We start from the raw sequence: 21,599 nt of genomic DNA on the forward strand, positions 1-21,599 counted from the left end.
GAAAGAGCAGCCAGAAGGCCCGGGTTTGAGTCCTGGCTGTGCCTCTTAATGGCAGTTCCTTCAGTTCCCTCATTTCCATTTCCTCAGTAGTTGAATATGATAAAACTAGTAATACCTATTTCAAGGGGCTGAGGAGATTAAATGAGAAAGATTCTTACGAGTCCTCCAGTAACATGATTATTTATTGAGAGCCTAGGAGCATGGCTTAGTTCATAGAGCTTTGGGCCTTGGACATGGACTGGCAGAGGGGAAGGAGATGGGAACACTGGTGCTGCAAGAATCTGTGGGTAATGGGCCTCCTTTCTCTGGAAGAAGCTGGCCTTGGGACTTGGTTTCCCTAAGAACCCCTCTCTCTAGGACCACCTCACCCTTTCCTGTCTCCAGGCCTTTGCTCTCCCTATATCCTTTGTTCTTTTTTCGTTGCTGGGGAGGTAATTAGGTTTATTTATTTTTTCATGGAGGTACGGGGATTGAACCCAGGACCTCATGCATGCTAAGCATGCACTCTACCGCTGAGCTATACCCACCCCCCTCCCTGTATCCTTTGAGTTGAGAGCACTGTATCTGTCTCCTGAGCCCTGCCTGAGGTCCTTCTGCCTCCTTCAGGAGGCAGCTTTTTGATGCTCCAGACCACTGACGTCTCCCTCCCCATTAATACTCCCAGTGTTAGATGGATTTTAAACTCCTTGAAGGATGGCCCATGCCCTAAATATCCAGGATGGTACTGGTCTATAAATCAGGCACAGGAAACATTTGCCAAAAGGATTAACAAATAATAATGACTTTTTGAACATCTATCATGTGTCAGGCTTTGGTGTTTCAAAATTGAGTTAGACAAAGTTCCTGTCCTTAAGGAGATTACCATCTAGTGGGGTAATTTAAGAGATACTTACAATATATTATCTTGTTTAACCTCATGGCAACCCTTGAAAGCTGGAGGTTAAGAGATTTGGCCAAAACAGTAAAGCCAGGCCAGAGCTAGCCTGAAAGGCAGGCCCTGGCACTGAGGTGGAGGGCCTGGTCTCCTACTTTCACCTCCCAGGGGACCTGAAGACTCGCTCCTTGATTCCAAGGGTAGTGGGCAAAGACTGGAAGAGTTGGGAAGGTGGCCACAGTATGCATCCACAGAGCATTCCACCTCCAGGATGTAATCATACCCCAGCTCTGTCACTCATTAACTTTGTAATCTTGGGCAAGTGACTGAGTCTCTCTGAGCATCAGTTTAGTCATTTGTAAAAGAATGCTGTAATGGGCATCCATAGTTTTCACCTTCACGACATCCAGTCCTACTTCCGCCAGCAGCGCTTGGGTGTCGCTCTCCCCTCCCCAGTTGTCTGTAACGGGGGTGGGGGTGGCATGATACCCAAGCTAGCCAGTCGATTGCTTTCTTGCCTTCTCTGGTTCCTGACCTTTTGTGACTAGTTATGCTTTTCCTTCTATTCTGTGAGCTCCCCACCACAACCTGCCCATCAAATCCCTCTAATAAGTTCCCTTTTTGTTTAAGTTCATTACAGTCAGTTATTATTGCTTGCAGAAAGAAAAAACTTTAATTGATCCAAACACCTACCTTGCAGTGTGGTAAGGATTAAATGATTCAATGAAGTTTGTAAAGTGCCTAGCCCGGTCCTAGCAGCATAGCAAGCAGTCAGTAAGGGGTGGTAGTTGTCTGTAAGTTAATGCTGGGGTGGAGATGAGAAGTGGGGAGGGAGGCAGGGCACAGGGAAGGGGAGGGAGATTGTTACTAGTTTGATTCCACTGAGAGAAACCTTCCCTCAAGAGACAGCCAGAAGGACAACAGAAGGGAGGGAAGTCCAGGCTATGGTATGCTCATGTATTCAAAATGTCTTTATTGAAACAGAATGATAGAGCAAGAAAGAATGAGGTCTGGGAGGATGTCTCTGGGCACAGGATGAAGCCCAGACCTAGTGGTAACAGCGTGGAACTCTCTCCCTGTCCCTGACTCTTGCCAAGGAAGTGAACACAAAGCAGCAGGGAGGAGATGGGGGTGGGGCAGCCCTCTGAGCTCTCTTTGATGCTGGCATGAGGTGCCTCTGAGCCTTCTGGGCAGCCCTGCCTTCCTCCCTCGATCCTCCCAATCTCCTTGCCAGGGCCTTGTGCCACCTTTCTATATGGGCCAGCCTCCTGCCAGGTGCTCAGAGGCCACTCAGAGGGCAGGGTTGGGGGTGGCGAGCAGCGGGACGTGGTCACAGCGGTTGGGGGGTGGCTGCCGCAGCAGGGAAGGCCGGCGGCACAGCTCCCCATCCCGGAGCACCTCGGGCAGGAGCTTGCGCTTGGTCTCCGGCAGAAGCATGATGCTGAGGATGCAGAGGAGGGCACAGGCCGCCAGCACCACGTGCTGTAGGAAGGCTCCATGGCCCATGTGAAGGCGCTGGGCTGGGCCACTCAGCCCTCCAAGCGCCCCCAGTGCCATGATCAGGCCCAGGCCTCGGCCCCTGGGAGAGATGGATGAGGCACTGAGCCTGTAGCTATGAGCCTCACCCCAACCCTTCTCTGGCAGCCTCCTGCCTCCCTCAGGTCCTGTCGCTAGCTGGAGGCCTGGAGACTCCCCTGGCAGCACCCCTGCTCTCACCGGACAGTGGTAGGGATGACTTCGGCAGCAAGGAGGGTGCTGAGGATGCCAGCAGCTTGGGAGGAGAAGAGGCCAAGGACGGAAAAGGTGGTGATGGCGGCCTCGTTCAGATCTGGAGGACCAAGAGGGAATATGTGAATGGAGGTGGGGAGATCATCATGCTTGGCCTAGTCGCTGCCATCATCCCCTCTGATCCCTAGCCAGGTGGGTTCTGGGCATTCACTAATCAGTTGGGGGAACAGACAGGATTGTGCAGCCAAGGGGGAGGATTGTGGATCTGGGCAGGGTGTGATATTGACTTGGGAGGCCTGTGCCAGAAACAGCGTCTGAGCCTGTCTGAGGCACCTCTGCTGGCTTTCCTTTGCTGAGCCCGCACTGTGGGGAAGGGAGGATGCTCACAATCCCACAGGCCCAGCAGGACCAGGGATGCAATGCCAGTGAGGGTCATCGAGAGAAGCAGGATGCCCCGGCGGCCAAATCGGTCCACGGTGACCCCCAGGAAGACGCAGGCTAGGGCCGCTGTGCCGCTGGCCAGCAGGGAGCACAGGTAGAAATCCGATGGGCTCCCTCCTCCTCCTACGGGCTGGTAGCAGTGGCGAATAGCGTGGGCAATAAAGCTGTCAGACAGGGCGGGGAAACAAAGAAGAGTGTCTGAATCCCCATCTGCAGCTTTCTACAGCCCTGGCTGCCCACTGCAGGGGTCCTCAGGTTCTACCCCCCACCAACCAGCCGCTATCCCAGCTACTGGCCTGGCCTTTGGCTCAGACACCCAGGCTCACTTGGTGAAGCCCAGGATAAGCAGATTTTTCCAGATGTTGCGGTAGTTGAGGAGGGAAGCGAAGGAAAAGGAGGATGTTGCAGGGAGAGGGCAGGTGTTCTCCAGGTCTTGGGAGAGAGAGAGGAGCTGTCTGTTAGAAGGAACAACTGAAGACCCAGGGTCTTCCCACATGGGTGGTGAAGACCCTGGGAGAAGGTGGCATAGCTACAACAGAGGGCACCCTCATGTGTGCACGTGAGGTATCTCACCTGTTGGGGACCCTATTTCTTACCCTGCAGGGCCTCCTGGGCCTCTTCTCCCAGCATCTGCCCATGGGGCCGGTTCCGCTCAGCCAGGATCCTCAGTACAGACTGGGCCTCCTCAATCTGTCGCTTCACTATCAGCCACCGCGCGGACTCCAGAAACAGACCAGGCCAGCTAGGGGTGGGAAGTGGGGTGCACTGTGAGGCCTCCATCTCCTGACCCAGGATTGGGGTACTCCCACTCCTGAGGGGCTGGGGCTGGGGCAGGCTTGGAGAGAGGGCCGTGGCTAGAGCCAGGCTAGAGGTAGAGATGGGAATGGCCAGACAACAGGTGGAGGGTGATACTGACCCATAAAACAGGAAGAGGATGCAGGGAGCGGTGATCATTCGCTGCAGAAATCGCCAGTCCTTAGAGACTAGGGCCAGGCCCAGGAACAGGAAGTGTCCCCCCACCCCCACCAGTTCCCCTGCCAGGGCCACCCGAAGCCTCTGGGTTGGGTCGCACAGCTCCAGGCCTGGAGATACAGCAGGGACAGGGAGGAGAGGCCGGGGAAGAAGAAGGCGTGGGAGAGGAGAGAGGGAGGGAAGAGGACAGAGAGCGAGGTCAGACTCTCTGAGTGGAGGCTGCAGCCATCGCCTCCCACAGACTAACCTCTAAGGCAAAGAGTGGAGAGATTGTTCATTCTTTTCTCCTCTCCTACAAACCCGGGAGGGCTCGAGGGTCAGAGTCCCTGGTAGGTGGTCAGCATTTCCAGTTTACAGGCTCTTTCACATCAGACCTCTTACTTGGCCTTCATATCAACCCTTGTTCAAGGTCATACAGTTACTCAGGATTTCATTTTCTTGAGGAGGTGGTAACTAGGCTTATTTATGGTTTTTTTTTTTCATTTTAAAAATAAGACTCATTCCTTAAAGGGCAAGAGGGGCCTTAAAGATCGTGGTGGGAGAGGGGTGTGGAGAGAAGCAAGACCCCTGGATCCCTCAAAAGCCTGGGCAGAAAGACAGCTGAGATTTTGAACAGCTGAAATCTGGGGCTGAAAAAGGGACTGCGGGGATCCTAGGGAGCAGTGTTAATGGCCTGATGATACAGACAGGTGGGCATGAGCCCCAAGGGAAGGAGTTCTAGGAGGGTACCACTTACGCATCAGGTAGACACCAAGGTCAACGCCAGCAAGCAGAAAGCCCAGGAGGAATCGGAGGGCCATGACACCTGTGGAGGAGCCTGCAGCAGCCCCTCCTACTCCACAGGGGCCCACCAGCCCCAAGGTCAGCAGCACAATCCCACGACGACCAAACCTGGAAAGCAGAGAGGGCCTCTGGTCACCCAGACTCCCTTGGGGAGGAGATGCTGAGGCTAGAGAAAATAGGAAAGGATGGGGACCATGGTTGGCTACTGGGCACAGGGGCATGGCTATGGTTCTGTGGGGGCGGGACCATAGACTCTTAGGTGGGGCTATTGGTCAGAGACGAGGGCATTTCTCTGTGGAAGTGAGACCAATCATCAGAGGGAATGGGATATTGTTTAGGGCACTTGGGACCATTGGTCCTTAGGGATAGAGCTATTGGTCAGTGGGAACGGAGCTTGTCTTGCTCAATGATCAGAGGAGATGAGGGTAGTATACGGGGTTTGAGTTGTTGATCTATGGAGGTGGGCCGTTGGCCACTTGTCCATGGAGATAGTATTGGTCAGTAAAGATGGAGCTCTTGATCTTAGGGGACAGAGTAGTTGATTTTGGGGGTTAAAGCCATTGTTCCATGGGATTGAGGCATGGGTCTATGAATCCACAGGGATGGTCAATGGGGATGGGGCTGCTGACCAGAAAATGGAGCCACTCATCCGTGGGAATGGAGCTACTAATCCATGGGGCAGTACTATTCATCAGTGGGGATGAGCACTGATCTTTGAAGATTGGACAGCTGATCTTTGAGGATGGAGCCATTGATTCATGGGGTAGGGATCTCAGTCCATATGGATGGGATTATTGGCCAATAGGGATGAATCTATTAATCTATAGAGATCATCAGTAAGAGTGGGGTCACAGACCAGAGGAGATGAGATTATTGGCCAATGATGTTGGTCCCTGGCTATGAGTCAGTGAGGACAGGGCAACTGATCCTTGGAGGCCAGGCTATTGATTTAGGGGGGAATAAGACCACTGATCTATGGGGAGTAGACTGGGGTCACTGGGCATTGGGAAAGGGGCACTGATCCATGAGAGTGAAGCTACTGACCCAATAGGCTGGGGCTGTGTTTTCTTGGGGCACAGCTTATTGGTTAATGAAGCTAAGGCTACTAAATTTAGGAGAATTATGGGTCTTTGGGGATGAGGCTGTTATTCTACAGGAATGATGCTACTGGTGTGTGGGAATGAGGCCACTAATGCATGACAGATAGGCTATTGACTTGTGGGTTTAGGATCATTTGCCCTCAGGGTTGTGTGACTGTTGGGAAGTGAGAAGAGGTATTGATTTTAGGAAACTGGATTATTGAATGTTGTGTTGCCTTCAATCCCTGGAAGTTGAACTGTACATCCATTTGGATGGGATGGTAGATCAGTGGAGGTGGAGCACTTGGTTAGTGGTGATGATGTCTAGAATCAGAGGAGATGGAAGTTTTGATCCCTGGGAAGAGCTATTGTCTGGTGGGGATGGGCTGCTTGTCTTTGAGATGAGGCCACTGATTCTTGGAAACAGGGCTTTGGATCTGAGAGGATCTGAGAGCACTGAAGATCCATGAGGATGGGGCTATTAATCTTGGGGGTAGTGTGCTATTGTAGTCACTGATCCATGGGAGTTGAAATATTGACCCCCATGAGCAGCCCCATCCCCATAGTCACTTGTTTGTAGAGTTGAACTATTGGTCAGTGGGAATGGGGCTATTGATATTTAGAAATTAACAATGATCTCTAGGAATGAGGCTACTGAGATGGAGCTAATAGTCCATGTGGATAGGGCCCTTAGCAGGGATGAATCTTAATGTATGAAGATGGTGAGGGAGGTGGTTAGTGGTGATAGGGACAATAGAGGAGGAGCTAGGACTTTTGATATGTGGATATAGGGTTTTTGGTCAGCAGGGATGGGGCTACTGTCTTTGGAGATGAGGCCATTGATCCATGGATACAGGGATTGGGAGTGGTGGAAAAGATACTCTGTTGTGTTGAAGAGGTCTGGAAAGAGTATTTCTTGATGAGGGGTGAAGTTGAGACAGGGATGGGGCTGCGTAACACTGAACAGAAGAAATCCAGAGAGCGCTGCAGAGTCCACCGAATCCTCTTCAGCCTCTTGCGAAGGCTAGCTACCTCCGCTAGCCTCCCTAGCGCCCCCTCCTCTCTACTCGCCAGCCCTCACCTGTCGGCTGGGTAGCCCAGGAACAGGTAGCCGGAAGCAAAGCCCAAGATGAAGAGGATCTGCTCCAGGATCACCTGCCAGCCCAGGTCACACACCAGATCCCACTGGGGACGTGAGGGGGATGGAAAGAGTGTGAGGCCCCTTGTTGGTCGCTCTCGGCCCGCCCCCAGACCCGTGGCCCACTGTTCTGTCTCACCTGGCCGATGGCGTTGGTGGTGAGCACGGGCAGGCCATTATAGTCCCAGTCCTTGAGGCAGTGGTTGAAGTCCGGCGGGGCGAAGCCGCTGCACGAGGGGTCGGTACTGGTGGCGACGACGCGGCTGGCGGCGCTGGCTGCTAAGGCCGCGCTGACGCCGCTGGCGTTGGGGGTCTGCTCCCAGCCAGAAGTGTTGGGGGGGAAGGCCCCGTAGTGGCAATGCAGCGGGGGCGCCAGCGTGAAGATGGGGTCCGAGGCCAAGCCCAGGGCCACGAAGAGCACGGGCAGGCAGCAGAGGCCGAGCTGCAGCTGCTGGCCGCCGCCTAGCGCCCCTACTTGGGCGAGCAGCGCCTCGAAGCTGAGGGGGCCGGGGGGCACGGCCAGCGACAGGCTGCTGCCCATCCCGTCGCCGCCCGCGTCGCCCTCCCCCTCCCGCTCCCGCTCGCGCTCCCGCTCACCCTGCAGCTGCTCCGTGGGCACCGCATCTCCGAGGGTCCCGACCTGCTGTGGAGGGTGGGGGCAGAAGAAGGGTGAAGCGGAGAAAACCGCAGAGTAAGGGAAGAGCGCGATCGGGAGGAAGGCGGCGGGGAATGCGCGGGAGGAAAATGCCAGGCGCTTGGCGGAGGTGCGGGGAGATGATGGCGTAGCCCACAGGGCCCGGACACTTACTCCATTGGGGCTGGGGGTGATCTCTATAGTGCTGTCGATTTTGCTGCCGCCCCCGCCATTGGGCTCGGGGGTCCCGGTGGCCACCCGGGGAGCCAGCTTGCCGACCGCAGGGGCCCTGCGGGCCCACACCGAAAGGATGCGCTGTCCTCTGGCCCAGTGGCGCGCCCGGTGCCCGGACACAGAAGCCAGAGAGACCCCGCTCTGCAGCTCTGCAGCCGCGGGCGCCTCCTTCGTCTCTGCGATCTATGCGCTGCTTTCCCCTCCCCTTCCTCCAGACTCTCCTCCCCTTCCCACGTCAGCAGAACCTTCGGTCCAGACTCTTCGTCAGAGAGAGAAAGGGGGGCCAGGGCCCAGGAGAGGGAGAGGATGGGGCTCAATCTCTGTTCCTTGGGTCTGCAGGCCATTGCAGTAGAGAGGAAAAAAATGCTTAAGGATAGTAGATCCCAGGCAGAGGCCAGCAATTCTTCCTTTGCTTCCAATTCTTCCTCCTCACCATTCACCCATCCAACCATCCATCCATCCACTCATTCATCAATAAAATGTGTCTGCTGTGCTGGCCTTGTGCTAGGCTTTGGGAATAACAGTATGGACAAGACCCACCTTGGAGTACTTACTGGGGAGATGGGTGGGTATACTGGAAATTACGCTATAGGGCATCCACATGGTGGACTGGGTTGGGCGTTGCATTCAGCCTTAGCTTTAATCCTCTAGAAGACCACTTTTCTGGTATTATCACTCCTACCCTGGCTGAGTCTCCATCATTTCTCAACAGCATTTGGCACTGTTGACCACCCCTTCCTCGAAACACTTTCTTCCTTGGCTGCTAAGTCCCACACTCTCCCTGGTTTTTTCTCTTGCTCCCCTTTTCTCCATCACAGGCTCATCCTCTTCCTTTTCGCCATCATTCAGTGTCTGCGATCTTCAGAGGCTTGATCCTAGGCCCTCTTCTGATCTCTGTTCTACCTCAGGATCTCACCTGTGCCCATGGCTGCAATCATGCTCAGTATGAACAGTATGAACCAATACAAACCTGATTCCCAGGTTTACATCTCCAGCTCCCACCTCTCTTCTGAGCCCCAGATCTATGAAGCCATCTCTTATTTGACCTCTTACCTTGGATGACTCACAGGGACCTCAAACTCAATATGTACAAAACCAAACTCATGGTCTTCCCTTGTAACCTGGTTGTCTTCTAATGCTTCTTTCCTCAGTGAATGGCACCCTTGTCATCCAATTGTGGCCAGATGCTCAGGCGACAGCCCTTAGAGCAACCCTCTTCTTTACCCCCATGTCAAATCCTTTATAATGTCCTGTCCATTTTACTTCCTATATAGTTCTCAGATATTCTGCTTCTCTCCATCTTTACCACCACTAGTCAAGCTGCTTGTTGTACGGACTGCTTTAGCCTAACTCGTAACCAGTGATCTGCATCTGCTTTGTATCCATCTCTTTCCCTCATCTGTTATTCATACTGCAGAAGCAGTGATCTTTTCAAAATGCAGATCTGTGTATGTCCCTTTTGTACTTAGCAGCCTTCAATGTCTTCCCACCATCATGGTAAATGCTAATATCCCAGACACCTCATATGTGGTCCCATGCTCTCTGCAGCTCCACCTCACTTCTCTCCCTAAACTCTCTGCACTCCAGCCACACTCATATTCTTTCAGTTTTTTCCAGGGCCATAGGGCCCTTGCTTTATGCCTAGAAGGCTTCTCTTCCTCCTTAGTCAAGTCCTCCTCATCCTTCAGCTGTCAGCTCAAGCATATTTGTCTCAGAGAAACCTTCCCTAACTCCTTGAATTGCTACTCAAAATGTGATTTACAGACCAGCAGCACCCACATCACCTGGGTGCTTATTAGAAATGCAGAGAGTCTGCATTTTAGCTCAATCCTCAGGCGTATGTACATTTAAGTTAGAGATACACTTCTCTAAGAGATTCGATACCTAATAGGTACTTTATTCTTTAATCTCAGATAAAGGCCGGAAATGAGTGTCCTGGCAGTCTCAGCTAGGTAATGCATTCTCTCTTCTTGCCACTGAACCACACTTCTACTTTGTCTCCTCTATTCAGAAATTTTCCAAATGTGGGAAACTCTTCTGATGCAATAAGTAGCCTCCCCCCACTTTTCCTCCCCCAACTCATTTCACCATCTCTTCAGGATTTACTTTGGTGCTGTCACAGCCAACATTCCTTGGGGATTTGTTTGTGTCCTTGTATCTGTCCTGGAATTATCATCCCTTTGTATGGTGCTGGGCTGTTCACATGCATTATCTTGTTTTAGGGCCTCACAACAACCCTGGGAGATCATTATGCTCATCCTTATCCTCATATTAAAGATGAAACTAGGACTCAGAGGGACTGACAGGGTTTACCTGCAGACACAGATACATGGAGACTTGCACTGAGACCTCTGCCTCTAATTCCAGGCTGATCTTTTAAAATTCTTCCTAGAAAATGATGGAGGATGGCCCCTATTATAAGTCTTCAGTGAATTTTGGTGGCCCCAGAATCAGGAAATGAGTTCCCTTTGGAGAGTGAAGTGGCCTCCAGGCAAATGCATGGGGGCAGGCCAAGGGACTAAGACTGTGATTGAATTTGGGGGTGCCTCCACTGTGCCAGGGAAGTATCTTGGGAAAGCGGAACTGAAGCAATAGATCTGTGGCTTAGACTTCTTCCCTTGTGGAAATGGCTAGAGGAACCACACCGCTCATCAAGTTCACCAAGCCCTGAGGACTCTGGGCTTCCAACACCCTCAGCTCCTCTGAATGATGGTATGTCCAGATAAATGGTCAGCAGGAAAGGGGAGTTTAAGGGGCTGGACTTTCTTAGGTTAACCTAAGGGAGAGGGTGCCCGGACCAGCAGTTCTCTCCAGTTGACCGGAGCTGTCTTATGGCACCAAGCTGAAGACAGTTGGGGTGACCCCTTCAGCATGGCACCATCAAGGCTCCCATGGCCAACCTCTCCACATGTGCATTTCTCTAATCACAGCACCTGACAATGAGGTCTTGGAGGAGAGGGCTTGGTCTGTAGTCAGGGTCTGCCTCCCTGGAATGCAACTTCTCAGACCCTTCTTGGTTCGCACATCCTCAGGGTCTCGGCACATCCATCATCCTGTTTTTTTTCCATTACCAGCAACTTTCAAACTGTCAACTCTGTGCCGGGTTTCTTTTTTTTTATTTACTTGCTTTAGCTGACTTGTTTATATCCAGCCCCCTTTCCCACCCAGCAGTGTACCTTCAGATTTTTGCTGGGCGTATCATGGGAGCTGAGAACCCACGAGATGAAGGGTTGTTGAAGAAACAGCAAAATTTCCCCTCAAACCCTAAAGGCAGCTTGCTCACAGTGTGTGTCCCATCAGTGTGGACAAGGGTACCAGGCCTGCCCCACAGGGTCCCAAGAAGCAAAGTCAGGGAACCAGACAGCTGGTTTATTGAGTGCCTGAAGCCCAGTCTCTCCGGAGGGAGGAAAGACTCTCTCCCCCTGTGGGGAGGCACCAATGTCCCACCCTTGCTCTCAGCTAACAGTGAGGCACTGATGTCTGAGAGCCAAGACACAGAATAAGAAAGGGGCTCTGGGTGGCCCCAGGTTTCAGCCATCTGGTTCTCTGTGGGGCCAAGCTTTTGGAAGCAGGTGGCCATGTGGTGCCCAAGAACCTCCACCCCAGGCTGAGGGAGGAGGAGAGTCCAGTTCCTCCCTGCCCAGAGGAGGCACCTGTTCCTGACAAAGCAGGGAATAATATTAAATATAAATAATTTATACAAAATGGCTCGTACAAAAAGCTGTGGGCTAGGGGGAAGAGCCTCTGTGAGAGGCTGAGATGACTGGAATGGGCAGGAATGGGGAAAGATGCCTCCGCCTCTTCTAGTTCCTAAAACTAGGGTGGCCCCAGGCCTGGAGGGGGGCTCTGGTAGGCAGGCGAGGGCAGAGCAGGTCCAAGGGGCTCAGGGGGCCAGGCTGGTGAGCAGGGTGGTGAATTGCAGGGCCCGCCCTGCCAGCTCTGCCACACACTGTGACATCTCTTGAGCCGCAGAGCCCGATGGGTAGCCCAGAGCGGCCCCCTTGACGGCCAGCACGGTGGCCCGCAATGCCTGGCCCAGCACTGTGCCCGCAGCCCCGACCTGTGCTCGCAGAGGGGTGGAGGCTGCCAGCCGGCCCAGGGTGTCCCCAATGAATACGAGGCGGTGAGCGGCCACCACCACCCGCTTGCCGTGGGGCACAAAGAGGCGTGGAGGCTGGTTGGCCCGGGTGCTGGACATCAGGGCTGCCACGGCTGCCTGCAGCGCTGAGTAGTGGCTCTGGCATTGCCCGGCATAGAAGTGCAGGAGCTGGAGATCTCCGGCGGGCAGAACCAGTGGTTCCCCTGGGGACAGGGCCTCCTGAGGGCAAGAGGAGTGGTCAGTGGGACCGCTCTCATTAATGCCATTTTTGCTCTCATTTCCTTCCTCCTTCCCTCCCTTTGTGCCTCATTCCTACTTTTCTCTCTGAGTGCAATCCTTTGAGATCTTACCTCTGCCCATAAGACAATTTGGATTCTCACAGCAAGTGACAGGGAAGTGTCCAGAGTTGATGTCAGATAAATCTGGATTCAAACAAACTCAAACAAGTCTCTGAACTTCGTTGTTTTCTTATCTCTAAAATGGAGACTCTAGTATGGGGCTGTCCAATGTGAACAGAATGTGAGCCACACATGTAATCTCAAATTTTCTAGCAGTCACGTTACAAAAAGTACAAAGAAATTGGTCTAGATTTTCTGACTCCATATATCAAAAATGTTGCAATTTCAACATTGTAATCAATATGAAAATTATTGAGATTGTTTTTCATACAAAGTCTGCAAAATCTGGTGTGCATTTTATATTTATAGCACATTTCAGTTTGGACCAGTCACATTTGGAGGGATTAGTAGCCACATGTGGCTTGGGGCTACCACACTGGCTAGTGCAGTTCTTGTCACCTAAGGCTGCAGTGAGGATAAGTTGGCACCGTGTATGGAAAGGGCTGAGAACAGAGCATTGCCGGCTGTAAGCCCCTTATGAGAGCTGACCATGGCTATGATCAGTGCTGACGTGTGTGACGTTTGAGCACAGGGTCTGGCGCTTGGAAAATACCTGACAAATGGTGGCTGTTGTGACTAGGACCATTCTAGACTGAGCCGAGGAGACCATCTCACTTTCTTGAGGCCCAGAGAGATTAACAGGCGACTTCAGAGCTCCTGGCTTCTTAGTGGTGGAGCCGAGATTAGGAGCTGGGTCTCTTAGGAGCCCAGGAATTCACAGTTGAAAGGAGTCTCAGAAGTCGCCTGGCCCAGCCCAGACCTGCAGCCCAGAAATTCTGCTCCTGATTGCTTGGTTTTCTGACTTCTCTCCAACACATTCTTTCCCCTCTTTCTGAATTCCCGATATCCTTTTCTAAGTTCCAGCTCCTTCCTGATTTGTAACACCTCCCCACTCCAGCTGCTGGGTTTCATTGCACTCTTACCCCGATCCTAATCGATTTCCCCGATGGTTCAGTTAAGAATACCCCTCCTTCCAAGTTCCTGCTCCTCCTGCCCCAGGCCCCCTCCCCCAGCACCCCCTACACAGGGTTACCTGTGGCTCCGGCGGCCCCCTCTCCAGCAGGTCAGGATCCCCTGGGGAGGCCTTATCCGGGGGCCTGGATCCCTGAGCTTTGTCCACGCCCTGCAGGAGGGGATGAACGTCTCAGTTTGGAGGGAGGGAGGGCGAGGTGGCCTTCGTGGCCTTCCTGTTCCTTCCCATTCCTGCTTCCTTCCCAAAGCCTCTCCTGCCATCAGTGTAACAGCCCCTTGACTCCAGGTCTGGGAGAGCTCTGGTGGCAGGTCAGAGAGCTCAGGGACCCCAGGCTGGGTTTAGGGGGAGGAATGTCGCACTGATACAGGTGGTGTGACCAAGTACTGGGGTCCTAGTCCATGAGATGTGGGGCCAGCTTAGGGGAAGAAGGGAAGAGAGGAAGGGACGGTCTGAGCCTGGGCTTCAGGCCTCCTGGCTTCTCCCCCCTGGTTCTCCTGGAGGCATTTCTGGTGGTGGCTGGAGGCGAGCTCACCTTCAGGTGGACATAGTCGTACTCCTCAGCCATTGGGATGCCTTCGTACTCATTGTGGTGACCTGCTGGATGGTCCTCCACCTCCCCGCCGTCTGGATCCCCCTCAACCTTGGGGATCCCATAGCCCGGCAGGCGGGGTGGGGGTGGGGGCAGAGGCCTGTCCTGGATGCTGCCCCTCCGGCCTGGAGCAGGAGAGGGAGCCGGAGAAGGGCTAGGGGCCTCTGGGACAGGCAGGGCAGGCAGAGGGCGGCGGGACAGGCTCTCAGCTGAGGGCAACCGGGGCCTGTGGGGGGGTGCGGGGCTTCTGGTCAGAAGCAGGGCCAGGGTGTCCAGGTCATTGGAGGCTGAGGCTCCCAGGGGCTCTGGAGAAGGGGGTGTCTCTGGCCCCAGCAGGGGAACGTCGTAGATGCCCTCGTCCGTGCCCCCGCCTTCCCCATCTGCCAGCAGTTCCTCGGGTGCTTCGTACAGGTTGAGCAGGGCTGATGCTCGTTTCAGGTTGGAGGGAGCAGCATAGATGGGGGGGCCTGGCTCCCGGCCCCCCTCCCACTCCAGATCCGGGTCCAACTCAGATGGTGGTTTCAGGGCCAGAGGCACGTCGTAGGGAGCTTCATCCTCTCCAGGGGGCTGTGGGGCTACCTGGGCCAGAGGGCGGGCAAAGGATGCGGGGGAGTCATAGGGGCCATCAGAAGGAACTCGGAGGGCAGTGGGGGGCACATCATAGACCTGGAGAGGAAATAGTTGGTTACTCACAGGCTCAGCAACTGGCTGCCCATCTCCGCCACCCCTACACAGAAAGCCATCTGTTCCCTGCCCAACATACACATGAACCTCTAGCCCTCACCTCCAAGGCATCTCCAGGGGCAGCCAGTTGAGTCCCACTGCCTCTGGGGACCTTGTAGATGTTATCAGGGGAGGGCGGACAGGGTCCTGCTGGAGGTCCCGAGGTAGGACAGGGCCGAGCTGGGGGTGGCACCACATACACCTGAGGGATCAAGACAGGCAGGTGGGTTTGAGGGGTGGGGTGGGGGAGTAGGGACCAAGGTATCAGATAATGTGTACCTGGGAGGAGTTTAGACATCTTCCAAACCCCTCCCTGTGCTGATGGGGAGACAGCCCAGAAAGGCTTGGCAGACAGGCTTCATACAGCACAGAGCCAGTGCAGAGCTGTGGTCCCAGGGCTCTTCCTGCCCCACCTGCAGGCACTGGTGGAGGGGAACGGGGCTGTCCTGACTTGGGGTTGGGGGAGCTCCAACTCTCACCTCCTGGTCCTCATTGCCTTGCTCTGGGGCTGGAAGTGGTAAGCCAGGCTGGGCTGAGGGCACCTGGGAGAGGCCGGGTTTAGGTGCTGGGCCAGCAGGAAGGAGCTTCACTCTGTTGGCGGGCACAATGCCCTGCTGGCCATGCAGGGAGCAGAGGCACCAGCCGTCCAGCCCGTCAGCACCTTCCCTCTGCAGTACCCGTAGAACATCCCCTCGGCGAAAGGACAGCTCCTGGGGGGACTCAGCAGTGTTGTCGTAGAGTGCCCGGGCCAGCTGGGCCTGGTGGGTGAGGTGGAAGTGAGGAAAGGGGTCTTCACACACAGATCAGGTCATGTCACCTGCCTGCTCAAAACACTTGAGAGCTCCCCAGTTCCCTCAAGCTAAAAATCTGACCTCCTGACTCAGCTCTTCCTGACTAGGCCCTGCCTCATCTCCAGCTTCAACCCCTGCACTCTCCCTCTTCTTTTCTATTCCTTGATCTAGACAAACTCATTCCTACCTCAGGGCCTCTGCACTTCCTTTACCCAGAACCCTCTTCCCCCGACTCTTCATCTGAACTGGTCTTATTTCAATCCTTCAGTTCTCTTAAAACATCTCCTTCTCAAAGAGGTCTTTTCTTCACTCTTCTCCCCACCCCATTCTGTCTGTCTCTGCCCATTGTTTCCTTCACAATACTTTGTATGATTTGCCTACTTACTTCTTTATCACTGATTTCTCCCCTTGTACTATCAGCCTGTGAGAAAAAGGACTGCTATATTCCAAGCCCCTGCAATAGGCCTGATCTGGAATCATTCCTCCATAAACATGTTGAAAGAATTATTCAAGAAGTGCTGCAAAGATTTCCTATAGAATCTCTTGCCTTCCATGCCCCAGTCAGCATCCCCCATAAGCAGGTTAGCCTGAGCAACTGCAGAGACCCCCTCACTGAGAGACTGGGAGAAACCCAGCCCAGACTGAGTCTCAGCATAAATTAAGGAAGAAAACAGAAACCAAAGCAATTGTTTTGTTCTCAGTCTGAGCAAAATAGGTTCTACCAGAAGAGGCTGAGGTTACCATGGAGAAAAGTGTACATGCTCGGGGCTGGTGGACCGACCAAGAGCAAACATTTATCAACCTGTTTCCAGTCCTGTCTGGTGGGGACATCGAAGCTTTTTCCTACATGCTCAGGTAAATTACAACACCGAGTGCAAATTGTATATCCAGACACTATGCTCGTGTTTGCACTAATTGTCTCATCTCAGTTAAACCTCACAATATCCTTGTGAGGAAGGAACCATCATTCTCCCCATTTGGAAAGAAAGTTGGAACAGAGAGGTTAGTACTTTGCCCAATGACACACAGCTGGGTACAGCTGATGGAGTGTGATCTGAACCCCAGGCTATGTGATTCCAGGGCCTACACTCTCACTCACTCCTCTGCTGCCTCTCCACAACCACAAACATTAGGATCTACTTTGTTCTTCTTATATAAGTAACAGTAGTTAAGTCAAGAGAAGCCATGACTCAAAAATGACTCAAGCTCATGGGAAGTCTTCACGATGCCCAATTTCCCTTTGCTCGTCACTTTTCACTGGGCTCCGGTTCCACAATGTCCTTTGGTAGAATCAAGATTAACCCACTCGTAATAGCAAAATGTATTCCATTTGAGCTCTGTTTGTTAAGTGACTCGAACCTGCTGGCAGGATCCTGGGCAGTGGTGGCTTACCCACTGGTGGTGGGAAGCAGGTAGTTAGGCATTACTGAGCAGGTAATCCACGTGGGCTGCCTAATTCAGTGAAACCTCTCAAGCTAAAGATCTCTGGCAGGCTGCATTTGGCCACAAGGTCCTGGGGGAAGGGTGGCCTGCTCAGCCAGCATGAGTGCATGCTCCTCTTGGCTGGGTGATTTTAACAATAAACTGACTTCTCCTGCCTGAGTCCAAACTCATCAAACCCTTTTCTGAAATTTTGGCTTCTAAAGGATGTCGTCCCTTAGGAAGTAAACACACTAGCCAGATGACACAAATTCCTGGTTAGCTTGGCACTTTTCTTTCTTTTCTTTTTTTTCTTTGTATACATATATTGTTGAAGTATAGTCAGTTTACAATGTTGCATCAATTTCTGGCGTGCAGCATAATGTTTCAGTCATACATGAACATACATGTATTTGTTTTCATATTCTTTCTCACCATAAGCTACTATTAGATATTGAATATAGTTCCCTGTGCTATACAGTATGAATTTGTTGTTTATCTATTTTATATGTATTAGTTAGTATCTGCAAATCTCAAACTCCCAATTCATCCCTTCCCACCCCCTTTCCCCCCAGTAACAGTAAGTTTGTTTTCTATGTCTGTGAGTCTGTTTTGTAAATAAGTTCGTTTGTCTTTTTTTTTAAGATTCCACAACACTTTTCTTTCTAATTAGAAATTAGAAATTGGTGTTTTGGATCTAGTCAGGGGGTTAAGAGCATGGTTCTGAAGCAGACAGACCTGGGTTTGAGTCCTGGATCTGCCCGTTTCAAGCTGGGTGACTGGGCAGTTTGTTTAGCCTCTCTGATCCTCAGTTCCCTCCTTTGTAGAATTCCATATCCATATGCAAGTATCCACTTTCAGATAATAACAGTATTGGCCTCACAGGGTTATTATGAGGACTGGGTGAGATAATGCGTCAAACAACCAGGACAAAGCTTAGGGCCAGCAAGGAGCCAGTAAATGCTCAAAAAATATTAGCTGTTGTTAGGATCCTATAAGTATCATAAGCATAAATCTCTGCCCCTCTCCAGGCAAAAAGAAAGATCTACCTCCTGGGACTACATAGCTGACCAGCATCCTGAGCCAGCGTCATGTCAGATACCTCACTATGTTCAGGACCTCCCCTCTTCCACCTCTGAAGGAAGCTGACTTCGCAGGGCCTTCTCATCATCATACAGATTGAGGAACTAATAGGAGTTTAGTTTGAGAAAGAGTGAAAATCTAACTCATCCTCGAGGGATGTGGGAGATGTCAGGAGTCAGGCTTTTCCTCCCAGCCTCACAATCCTCCTTTTCAGAGTGCCCATGCAGAGACAGCCAGGAAGCAGGTGACAGTATCGCTTTCCCTGGCAATCCTAGAGCCTAGGGAAGGGTGGAAAGGGGACAGAGTTGCTTGAATTAAGACTGTAAGAAGTGCAGGACAGAAAGCAGGGGTGGAGCTGTGGAGAGCTCCTCCCTGTGTCAGGTTTGAATTCTGTCCAATGGGACCAAAACCTCTGGCCTTGCAATTTCTAGAACCCAGGCCAGAGTTGCTGATAGACTGATTGATGGTGGGTGTGGCCACCCCAGCTCTACCCCCTCTTCAGGGGCCCAGCTGACTTGTGAGGGAGTGGCTGCCTTAAAGGAGGGTGGCAGTGGGCCACATGCTCTCTGGGAGGCCCCCTCCCACTGTCCCCTCATGCCAGCTGTCTCCTCCCTTTGTCCCCAGTCCCAGGAAAGTGGCCAGAGGCTGGCTGACATCATCTCCCCTCCTCCCTCTATTTTCTCTTGCTCTCTGACTGATCTCCCTCTTTTGCTCTATTTCCCCCCTTTCTTCCATCCTTCCTCTAGACAAGGGCCTCTCCTAGGGCCCCTTGGCCTCTCCCATTTTCCTGGAACCACCTCCGTTCTTTCAGCCCCCTCCCAACCTTTTACTAGCCTCCCAATCACAAGTCCCTGCCAACTACCAGTGGCCATCTGTTCCCGCCCATGAAAGAGCAGATAGGACTCAGGCTAGACTTGCCCCCTCCCCTCCTTCCAGGGGCAGCCTCTAGAAAGAAAGCGAGGAGAATGGGGAGGGGGAGGGGAGAAGGGGGAAGCCAGACCAGGAGGGGACCAGGGGTGAGGAGAGGGAGAAAGAGAAACAAAAGTGAGAGGAGGGGGACACGGCCTCTTGGAGAAGCAAGGGACCACGGAGCGAGACAAAGAGAAGGCAGAGATAAGTGACAGGAGTGCAGGATGGGCTGCGGAGGTCTCTGCCCCGCAGCCTCCTCTCTCTGGTGGACTCACCGACGTGGCTATGGCCATGGCCTTGGCCTCCCGCGCGGCCAGTTCCAGGCCAGGCTCTGTTTCGCTGACTTCAGCGCCTGCCCCGCACCATGGAGGCGGCCCCCGGCTGCGGCGCCTGAGTCGTGGCCTCCGCGGAGGTTGGAGGAGGAGAAAGAAAACCCACAAGACTCCCCAAATGGGAGGCAGCTTGGCCGGGCAGGAGGAGGAGCGAGGCGGGCCGGGGCGTCGCTGCGGGACCTCATCCAAGGGCGCGCGCTCTGCACTGTCCCCGTGGCCTCCCGGGGGCCGCCGGGTGGGCCAGGGCCCCGGAGCTGCCTGCCCTAGGCCGAAGAGGCACCCCGGGTCCACATGGGCCCAAAGCTCCCTTACAGGGCAGAGGCGGGTGAGGAGGCGGGAACTGGGGCTCTGTTCGACGCCTCTCCGAGCCGCTCAGGACGGCCCCGAGGGCAGGGAGAAGCCACCTGGGCGGTTGGGCTGGACGAGCGAGTTTAGGGGCCAACCCTCCCCACCCGAGGGCCGCGCCAGAGAGCGGTGCTCCCGGGGGCCGAGGTGGGGGCGCCCAGGACTCTGTGGCGGCCCCGTTGCGAGAGGGGGCGGGGTGGGGTGGGTACAGAGAACTGAGACGTTCGTCCTCTTTAAACTCGCCGGAGTTGGCGAACGGAGGCCAGGCTGGCGCCAAAGGCCTTGGAGAGCGCGGCCGCTGGGCTGGGTGGCCCGAGTGGCCGCTTTCTGCTCAGACGCTCGCGGCCCCGGCGGGGAGGCAGGTTCCCACGCACTCACACTCGCTCGCGCCCGGGAGTCTAGGGGCGCCGCGACGCCACCCGCACGCGGGCTCGGCTCGAAGGGGCGGGACGGCCTTTCCCACGCGCCCGGATCCAGCCCTCAGCGCCGGCGCTCCGGCACCCACCCTCGGTCCCCTGGCCCCCGGCCCCGCCGCCCCGCTCACACGCACCCCTGGCGGGGCGCCTCCGCGCACCCCAGGGCTCAGGACAACCCGGGTGTCTCTGGGAACCGAGAGAAAGAGCACAAAGCAAAAGAAGGAGCAAAGAGAAGGCGAAGGAGAGCAGGCGCCAGGGTCCTGAGGACTCGCCTGGAGGTGGCGTGGGGGGACACTGAGAGGGCTGAGAAGGCTCCGGGGGTGGCGCGTGGCCTTCAGGCTCACCTCCCGCTCCCGGCTCCCCTTCCCTCCCCTTCCCGGGCTCCCGGCGCCCTCTCAGAGCAGCTCCTTTCTCCTCCCCTCGGGCCCTCTCCGCTCCGGCGCGGGGCTCCGTCCCGGAGATTAAGAGAAAGGAGGGAGGGGAAAAGGGAGGGGGCGGAGGAGAAAGGAGGACGATCCCTCCAAAGGCGGGTGTTGAGTTTCAGCTCTGGACCCTCGGGCCAAACTGCACGCCCCCTCCCGGCCCTTCTCCCCAGCGCCTGCTCCTGCCCGACGTCGCGGCGGGCCTCCAGGTGGCCTGTTCCTCTCCTTCCTGGGAGGCTTCCTCTCCCCGTCACGCCCGCGCTCTCGCCCGCCAGCCCCGCGCCTCTCTGCCTCCCTTTCATTAGCCCCACATCTGGCTCTCCAGCAGCCGGGAGCGTGCTCCTTCCGCCTTGCTGGGGTCCTCAGCGGAATCTCTCCATTCCCTTGGCGTGGCTTCTGTAGGGGTGGCAGTGGTAGCCGCGCCGTTCCAGCGCGGAGCAGGCCGGGGGTCTGGCCCGGACACGGATTCGGGCCCTGACGAGAGAACCTGAAGCCTGAGCTCCTGGTCCCGGAGCTGCGGGCGGGCTGGCCGGCTGTGCCGCCTCTTGGGCTTCTCTGCTAGTCTGGGCCTGTCCCCCGCCCTCACTCTGGCTCACTCCTGCTGCCATGAGGAACAGAAGTGGGGACTGCGGGCACAAAAGGACAGAGGAGCTGGGATCTGGTCTCTCCAGGAGCTTCATCTGAAAGGAAGGGGCTCTTGGGTCCCCACACCTTTCCTCCTCTGCGGTGGCTGCCTCCCTCCAGCTACCCCTCACTCCCAGTTCTTCCTTGTGGGGCACACATCAAGGCCTCTGAGAGGCTCCAGAGGACCCTTCTTTCTTCCCTTTTTAAGGTTCCTGGAATTTGAAAAGTGAGATGTCAAACAGGATTGAAAAATTGTAGTATGTTTTCAATGTTTACATTTAACACATTAACACTTCAAACACATAAGATAGACAGTGCCTCTAAGTATAACCTCATTTGGAGATAACATCAGAAGTCTAATTTAAGGCCTTTTGTGAACCTGAGGCCTTGGATAGAGGCTCTGTACCTCCCCTCCCAAACACCCCCACCCCTACATTCCACTGGCCCACTCTTCCTGGTATCTGCCATGAGGGAAGGGGGGATATACCTGGCCCAGCTCCTTCCCCTCCCTGTTGCTTGAGCGCCTATGAACACACTCAGACTCCCTTAGGATGGGAGAGGAACTTTTAAGTTTCCAGATGCATCTGAAGGGA

General features: G+C 54.4%; 2 protein-coding genes across 4 annotated transcripts; both read right to left on the minus strand.

Moving 5' to 3' along the window:
• Positions 1 to 1,822: 1,822 nt before the first annotated feature.
• On the minus strand, positions 1,823 to 8,115 carry SLC22A17 (solute carrier family 22 member 17). 3 transcript variants are annotated; one of them, XM_031678863.2, is made up of 10 exons: positions 7,824 to 8,115; positions 7,155 to 7,655; positions 6,959 to 7,062; positions 4,752 to 4,906; positions 3,960 to 4,125; positions 3,640 to 3,785; positions 3,370 to 3,475; positions 2,936 to 3,207; positions 2,591 to 2,702; positions 1,823 to 2,453 (listed from the first exon to the last, which is right to left on the minus strand). In XM_031678863.2, exons 2-10 carry the CDS (start codon positions 7,554 to 7,556, stop codon positions 2,165 to 2,167), a joined length of 1,752 nt encoding a protein of 583 aa, XP_031534723.2. In that variant the 5' UTR covers positions 7,557 to 7,655; positions 7,824 to 8,115; the 3' UTR covers positions 1,823 to 2,164. The 3 variants fall into 3 exon arrangements, with proteins under 3 accessions (XP_031534723.2, XP_031534722.2, XP_031534724.2); XM_031678862.2 differs by having other exon boundaries at positions 7,155 to 7,658; positions 7,824 to 8,114; XM_031678864.2 differs by having other exon boundaries at positions 2,990 to 3,207; positions 7,155 to 7,658; positions 7,824 to 8,106.
• Positions 8,116 to 11,238: 3,123 nt separating this feature from the next.
• Positions 11,239 to 20,912, minus strand: EFS (embryonal Fyn-associated substrate). The gene is made up of 6 exons (XM_006217245.4): positions 19,143 to 20,912; positions 15,145 to 15,423; positions 14,727 to 14,867; positions 13,886 to 14,608; positions 13,414 to 13,503; positions 11,239 to 12,201 (listed from the first exon to the last, which is right to left on the minus strand). The coding sequence occupies exons 1-6, from the start codon at positions 19,158 to 19,160 to the stop codon at positions 11,767 to 11,769; spliced, it is 1,686 nt and encodes a 561-aa protein (XP_006217307.2). The 5' UTR covers positions 19,161 to 20,912; the 3' UTR covers positions 11,239 to 11,766.
• Positions 20,913 to 21,599: the final 687 nt, after the last annotated feature.

Source organism: Vicugna pacos, chromosome 6 (assembly GCF_048564905.1).
Source record: "Vicugna pacos chromosome 6, VicPac4, whole genome shotgun sequence".
In the NCBI taxonomy this organism is placed as follows: Eukaryota; Metazoa; Chordata; class Mammalia; order Artiodactyla; family Camelidae; genus Vicugna; species Vicugna pacos.

What these genes read in the sequence shown, in the direction of transcription:
- SLC22A17 (XM_031678863.2), bottom strand. Translation starts at nt 7,556, where the DNA reads ATGGGCAGCAGCCTGTCGCTGGCCGTGCCCCCCGGCCCCCTCAGCTTC. An exon ending in CCACCAACGCCATCGGCCAG is followed by an intron (nt 7,063 to 7,154) that starts GTGAGACAGAAC and finishes TCACGTCCCCAG; the next exon opens with TGGGATCTGGTGTGTGACCT. An exon ending in GCAAAGGAAAGCCAGCAGAG is followed by an intron (nt 2,703 to 2,935) that starts GTGCCTCAGACA and finishes TTGGTCCTCCAG; the next exon opens with ATCTGAACGAGGCCGCCATC.
- EFS (XM_006217245.4), bottom strand. An exon ending in AAGGCAATGAGGACCAGGAG is followed by an intron (nt 14,868 to 15,144) that starts GTGAGAGTTGGA and finishes TTGATCCCTCAG; the next exon opens with GTGTATGTGGTGCCACCCCC. An exon ending in ACGACTATGTCCACCTGAAG is followed by an intron (nt 13,504 to 13,885) that starts GTGAGCTCGCCT and finishes CCCCTCCTGCAG; the next exon opens with GGCGTGGACAAAGCTCAGGG.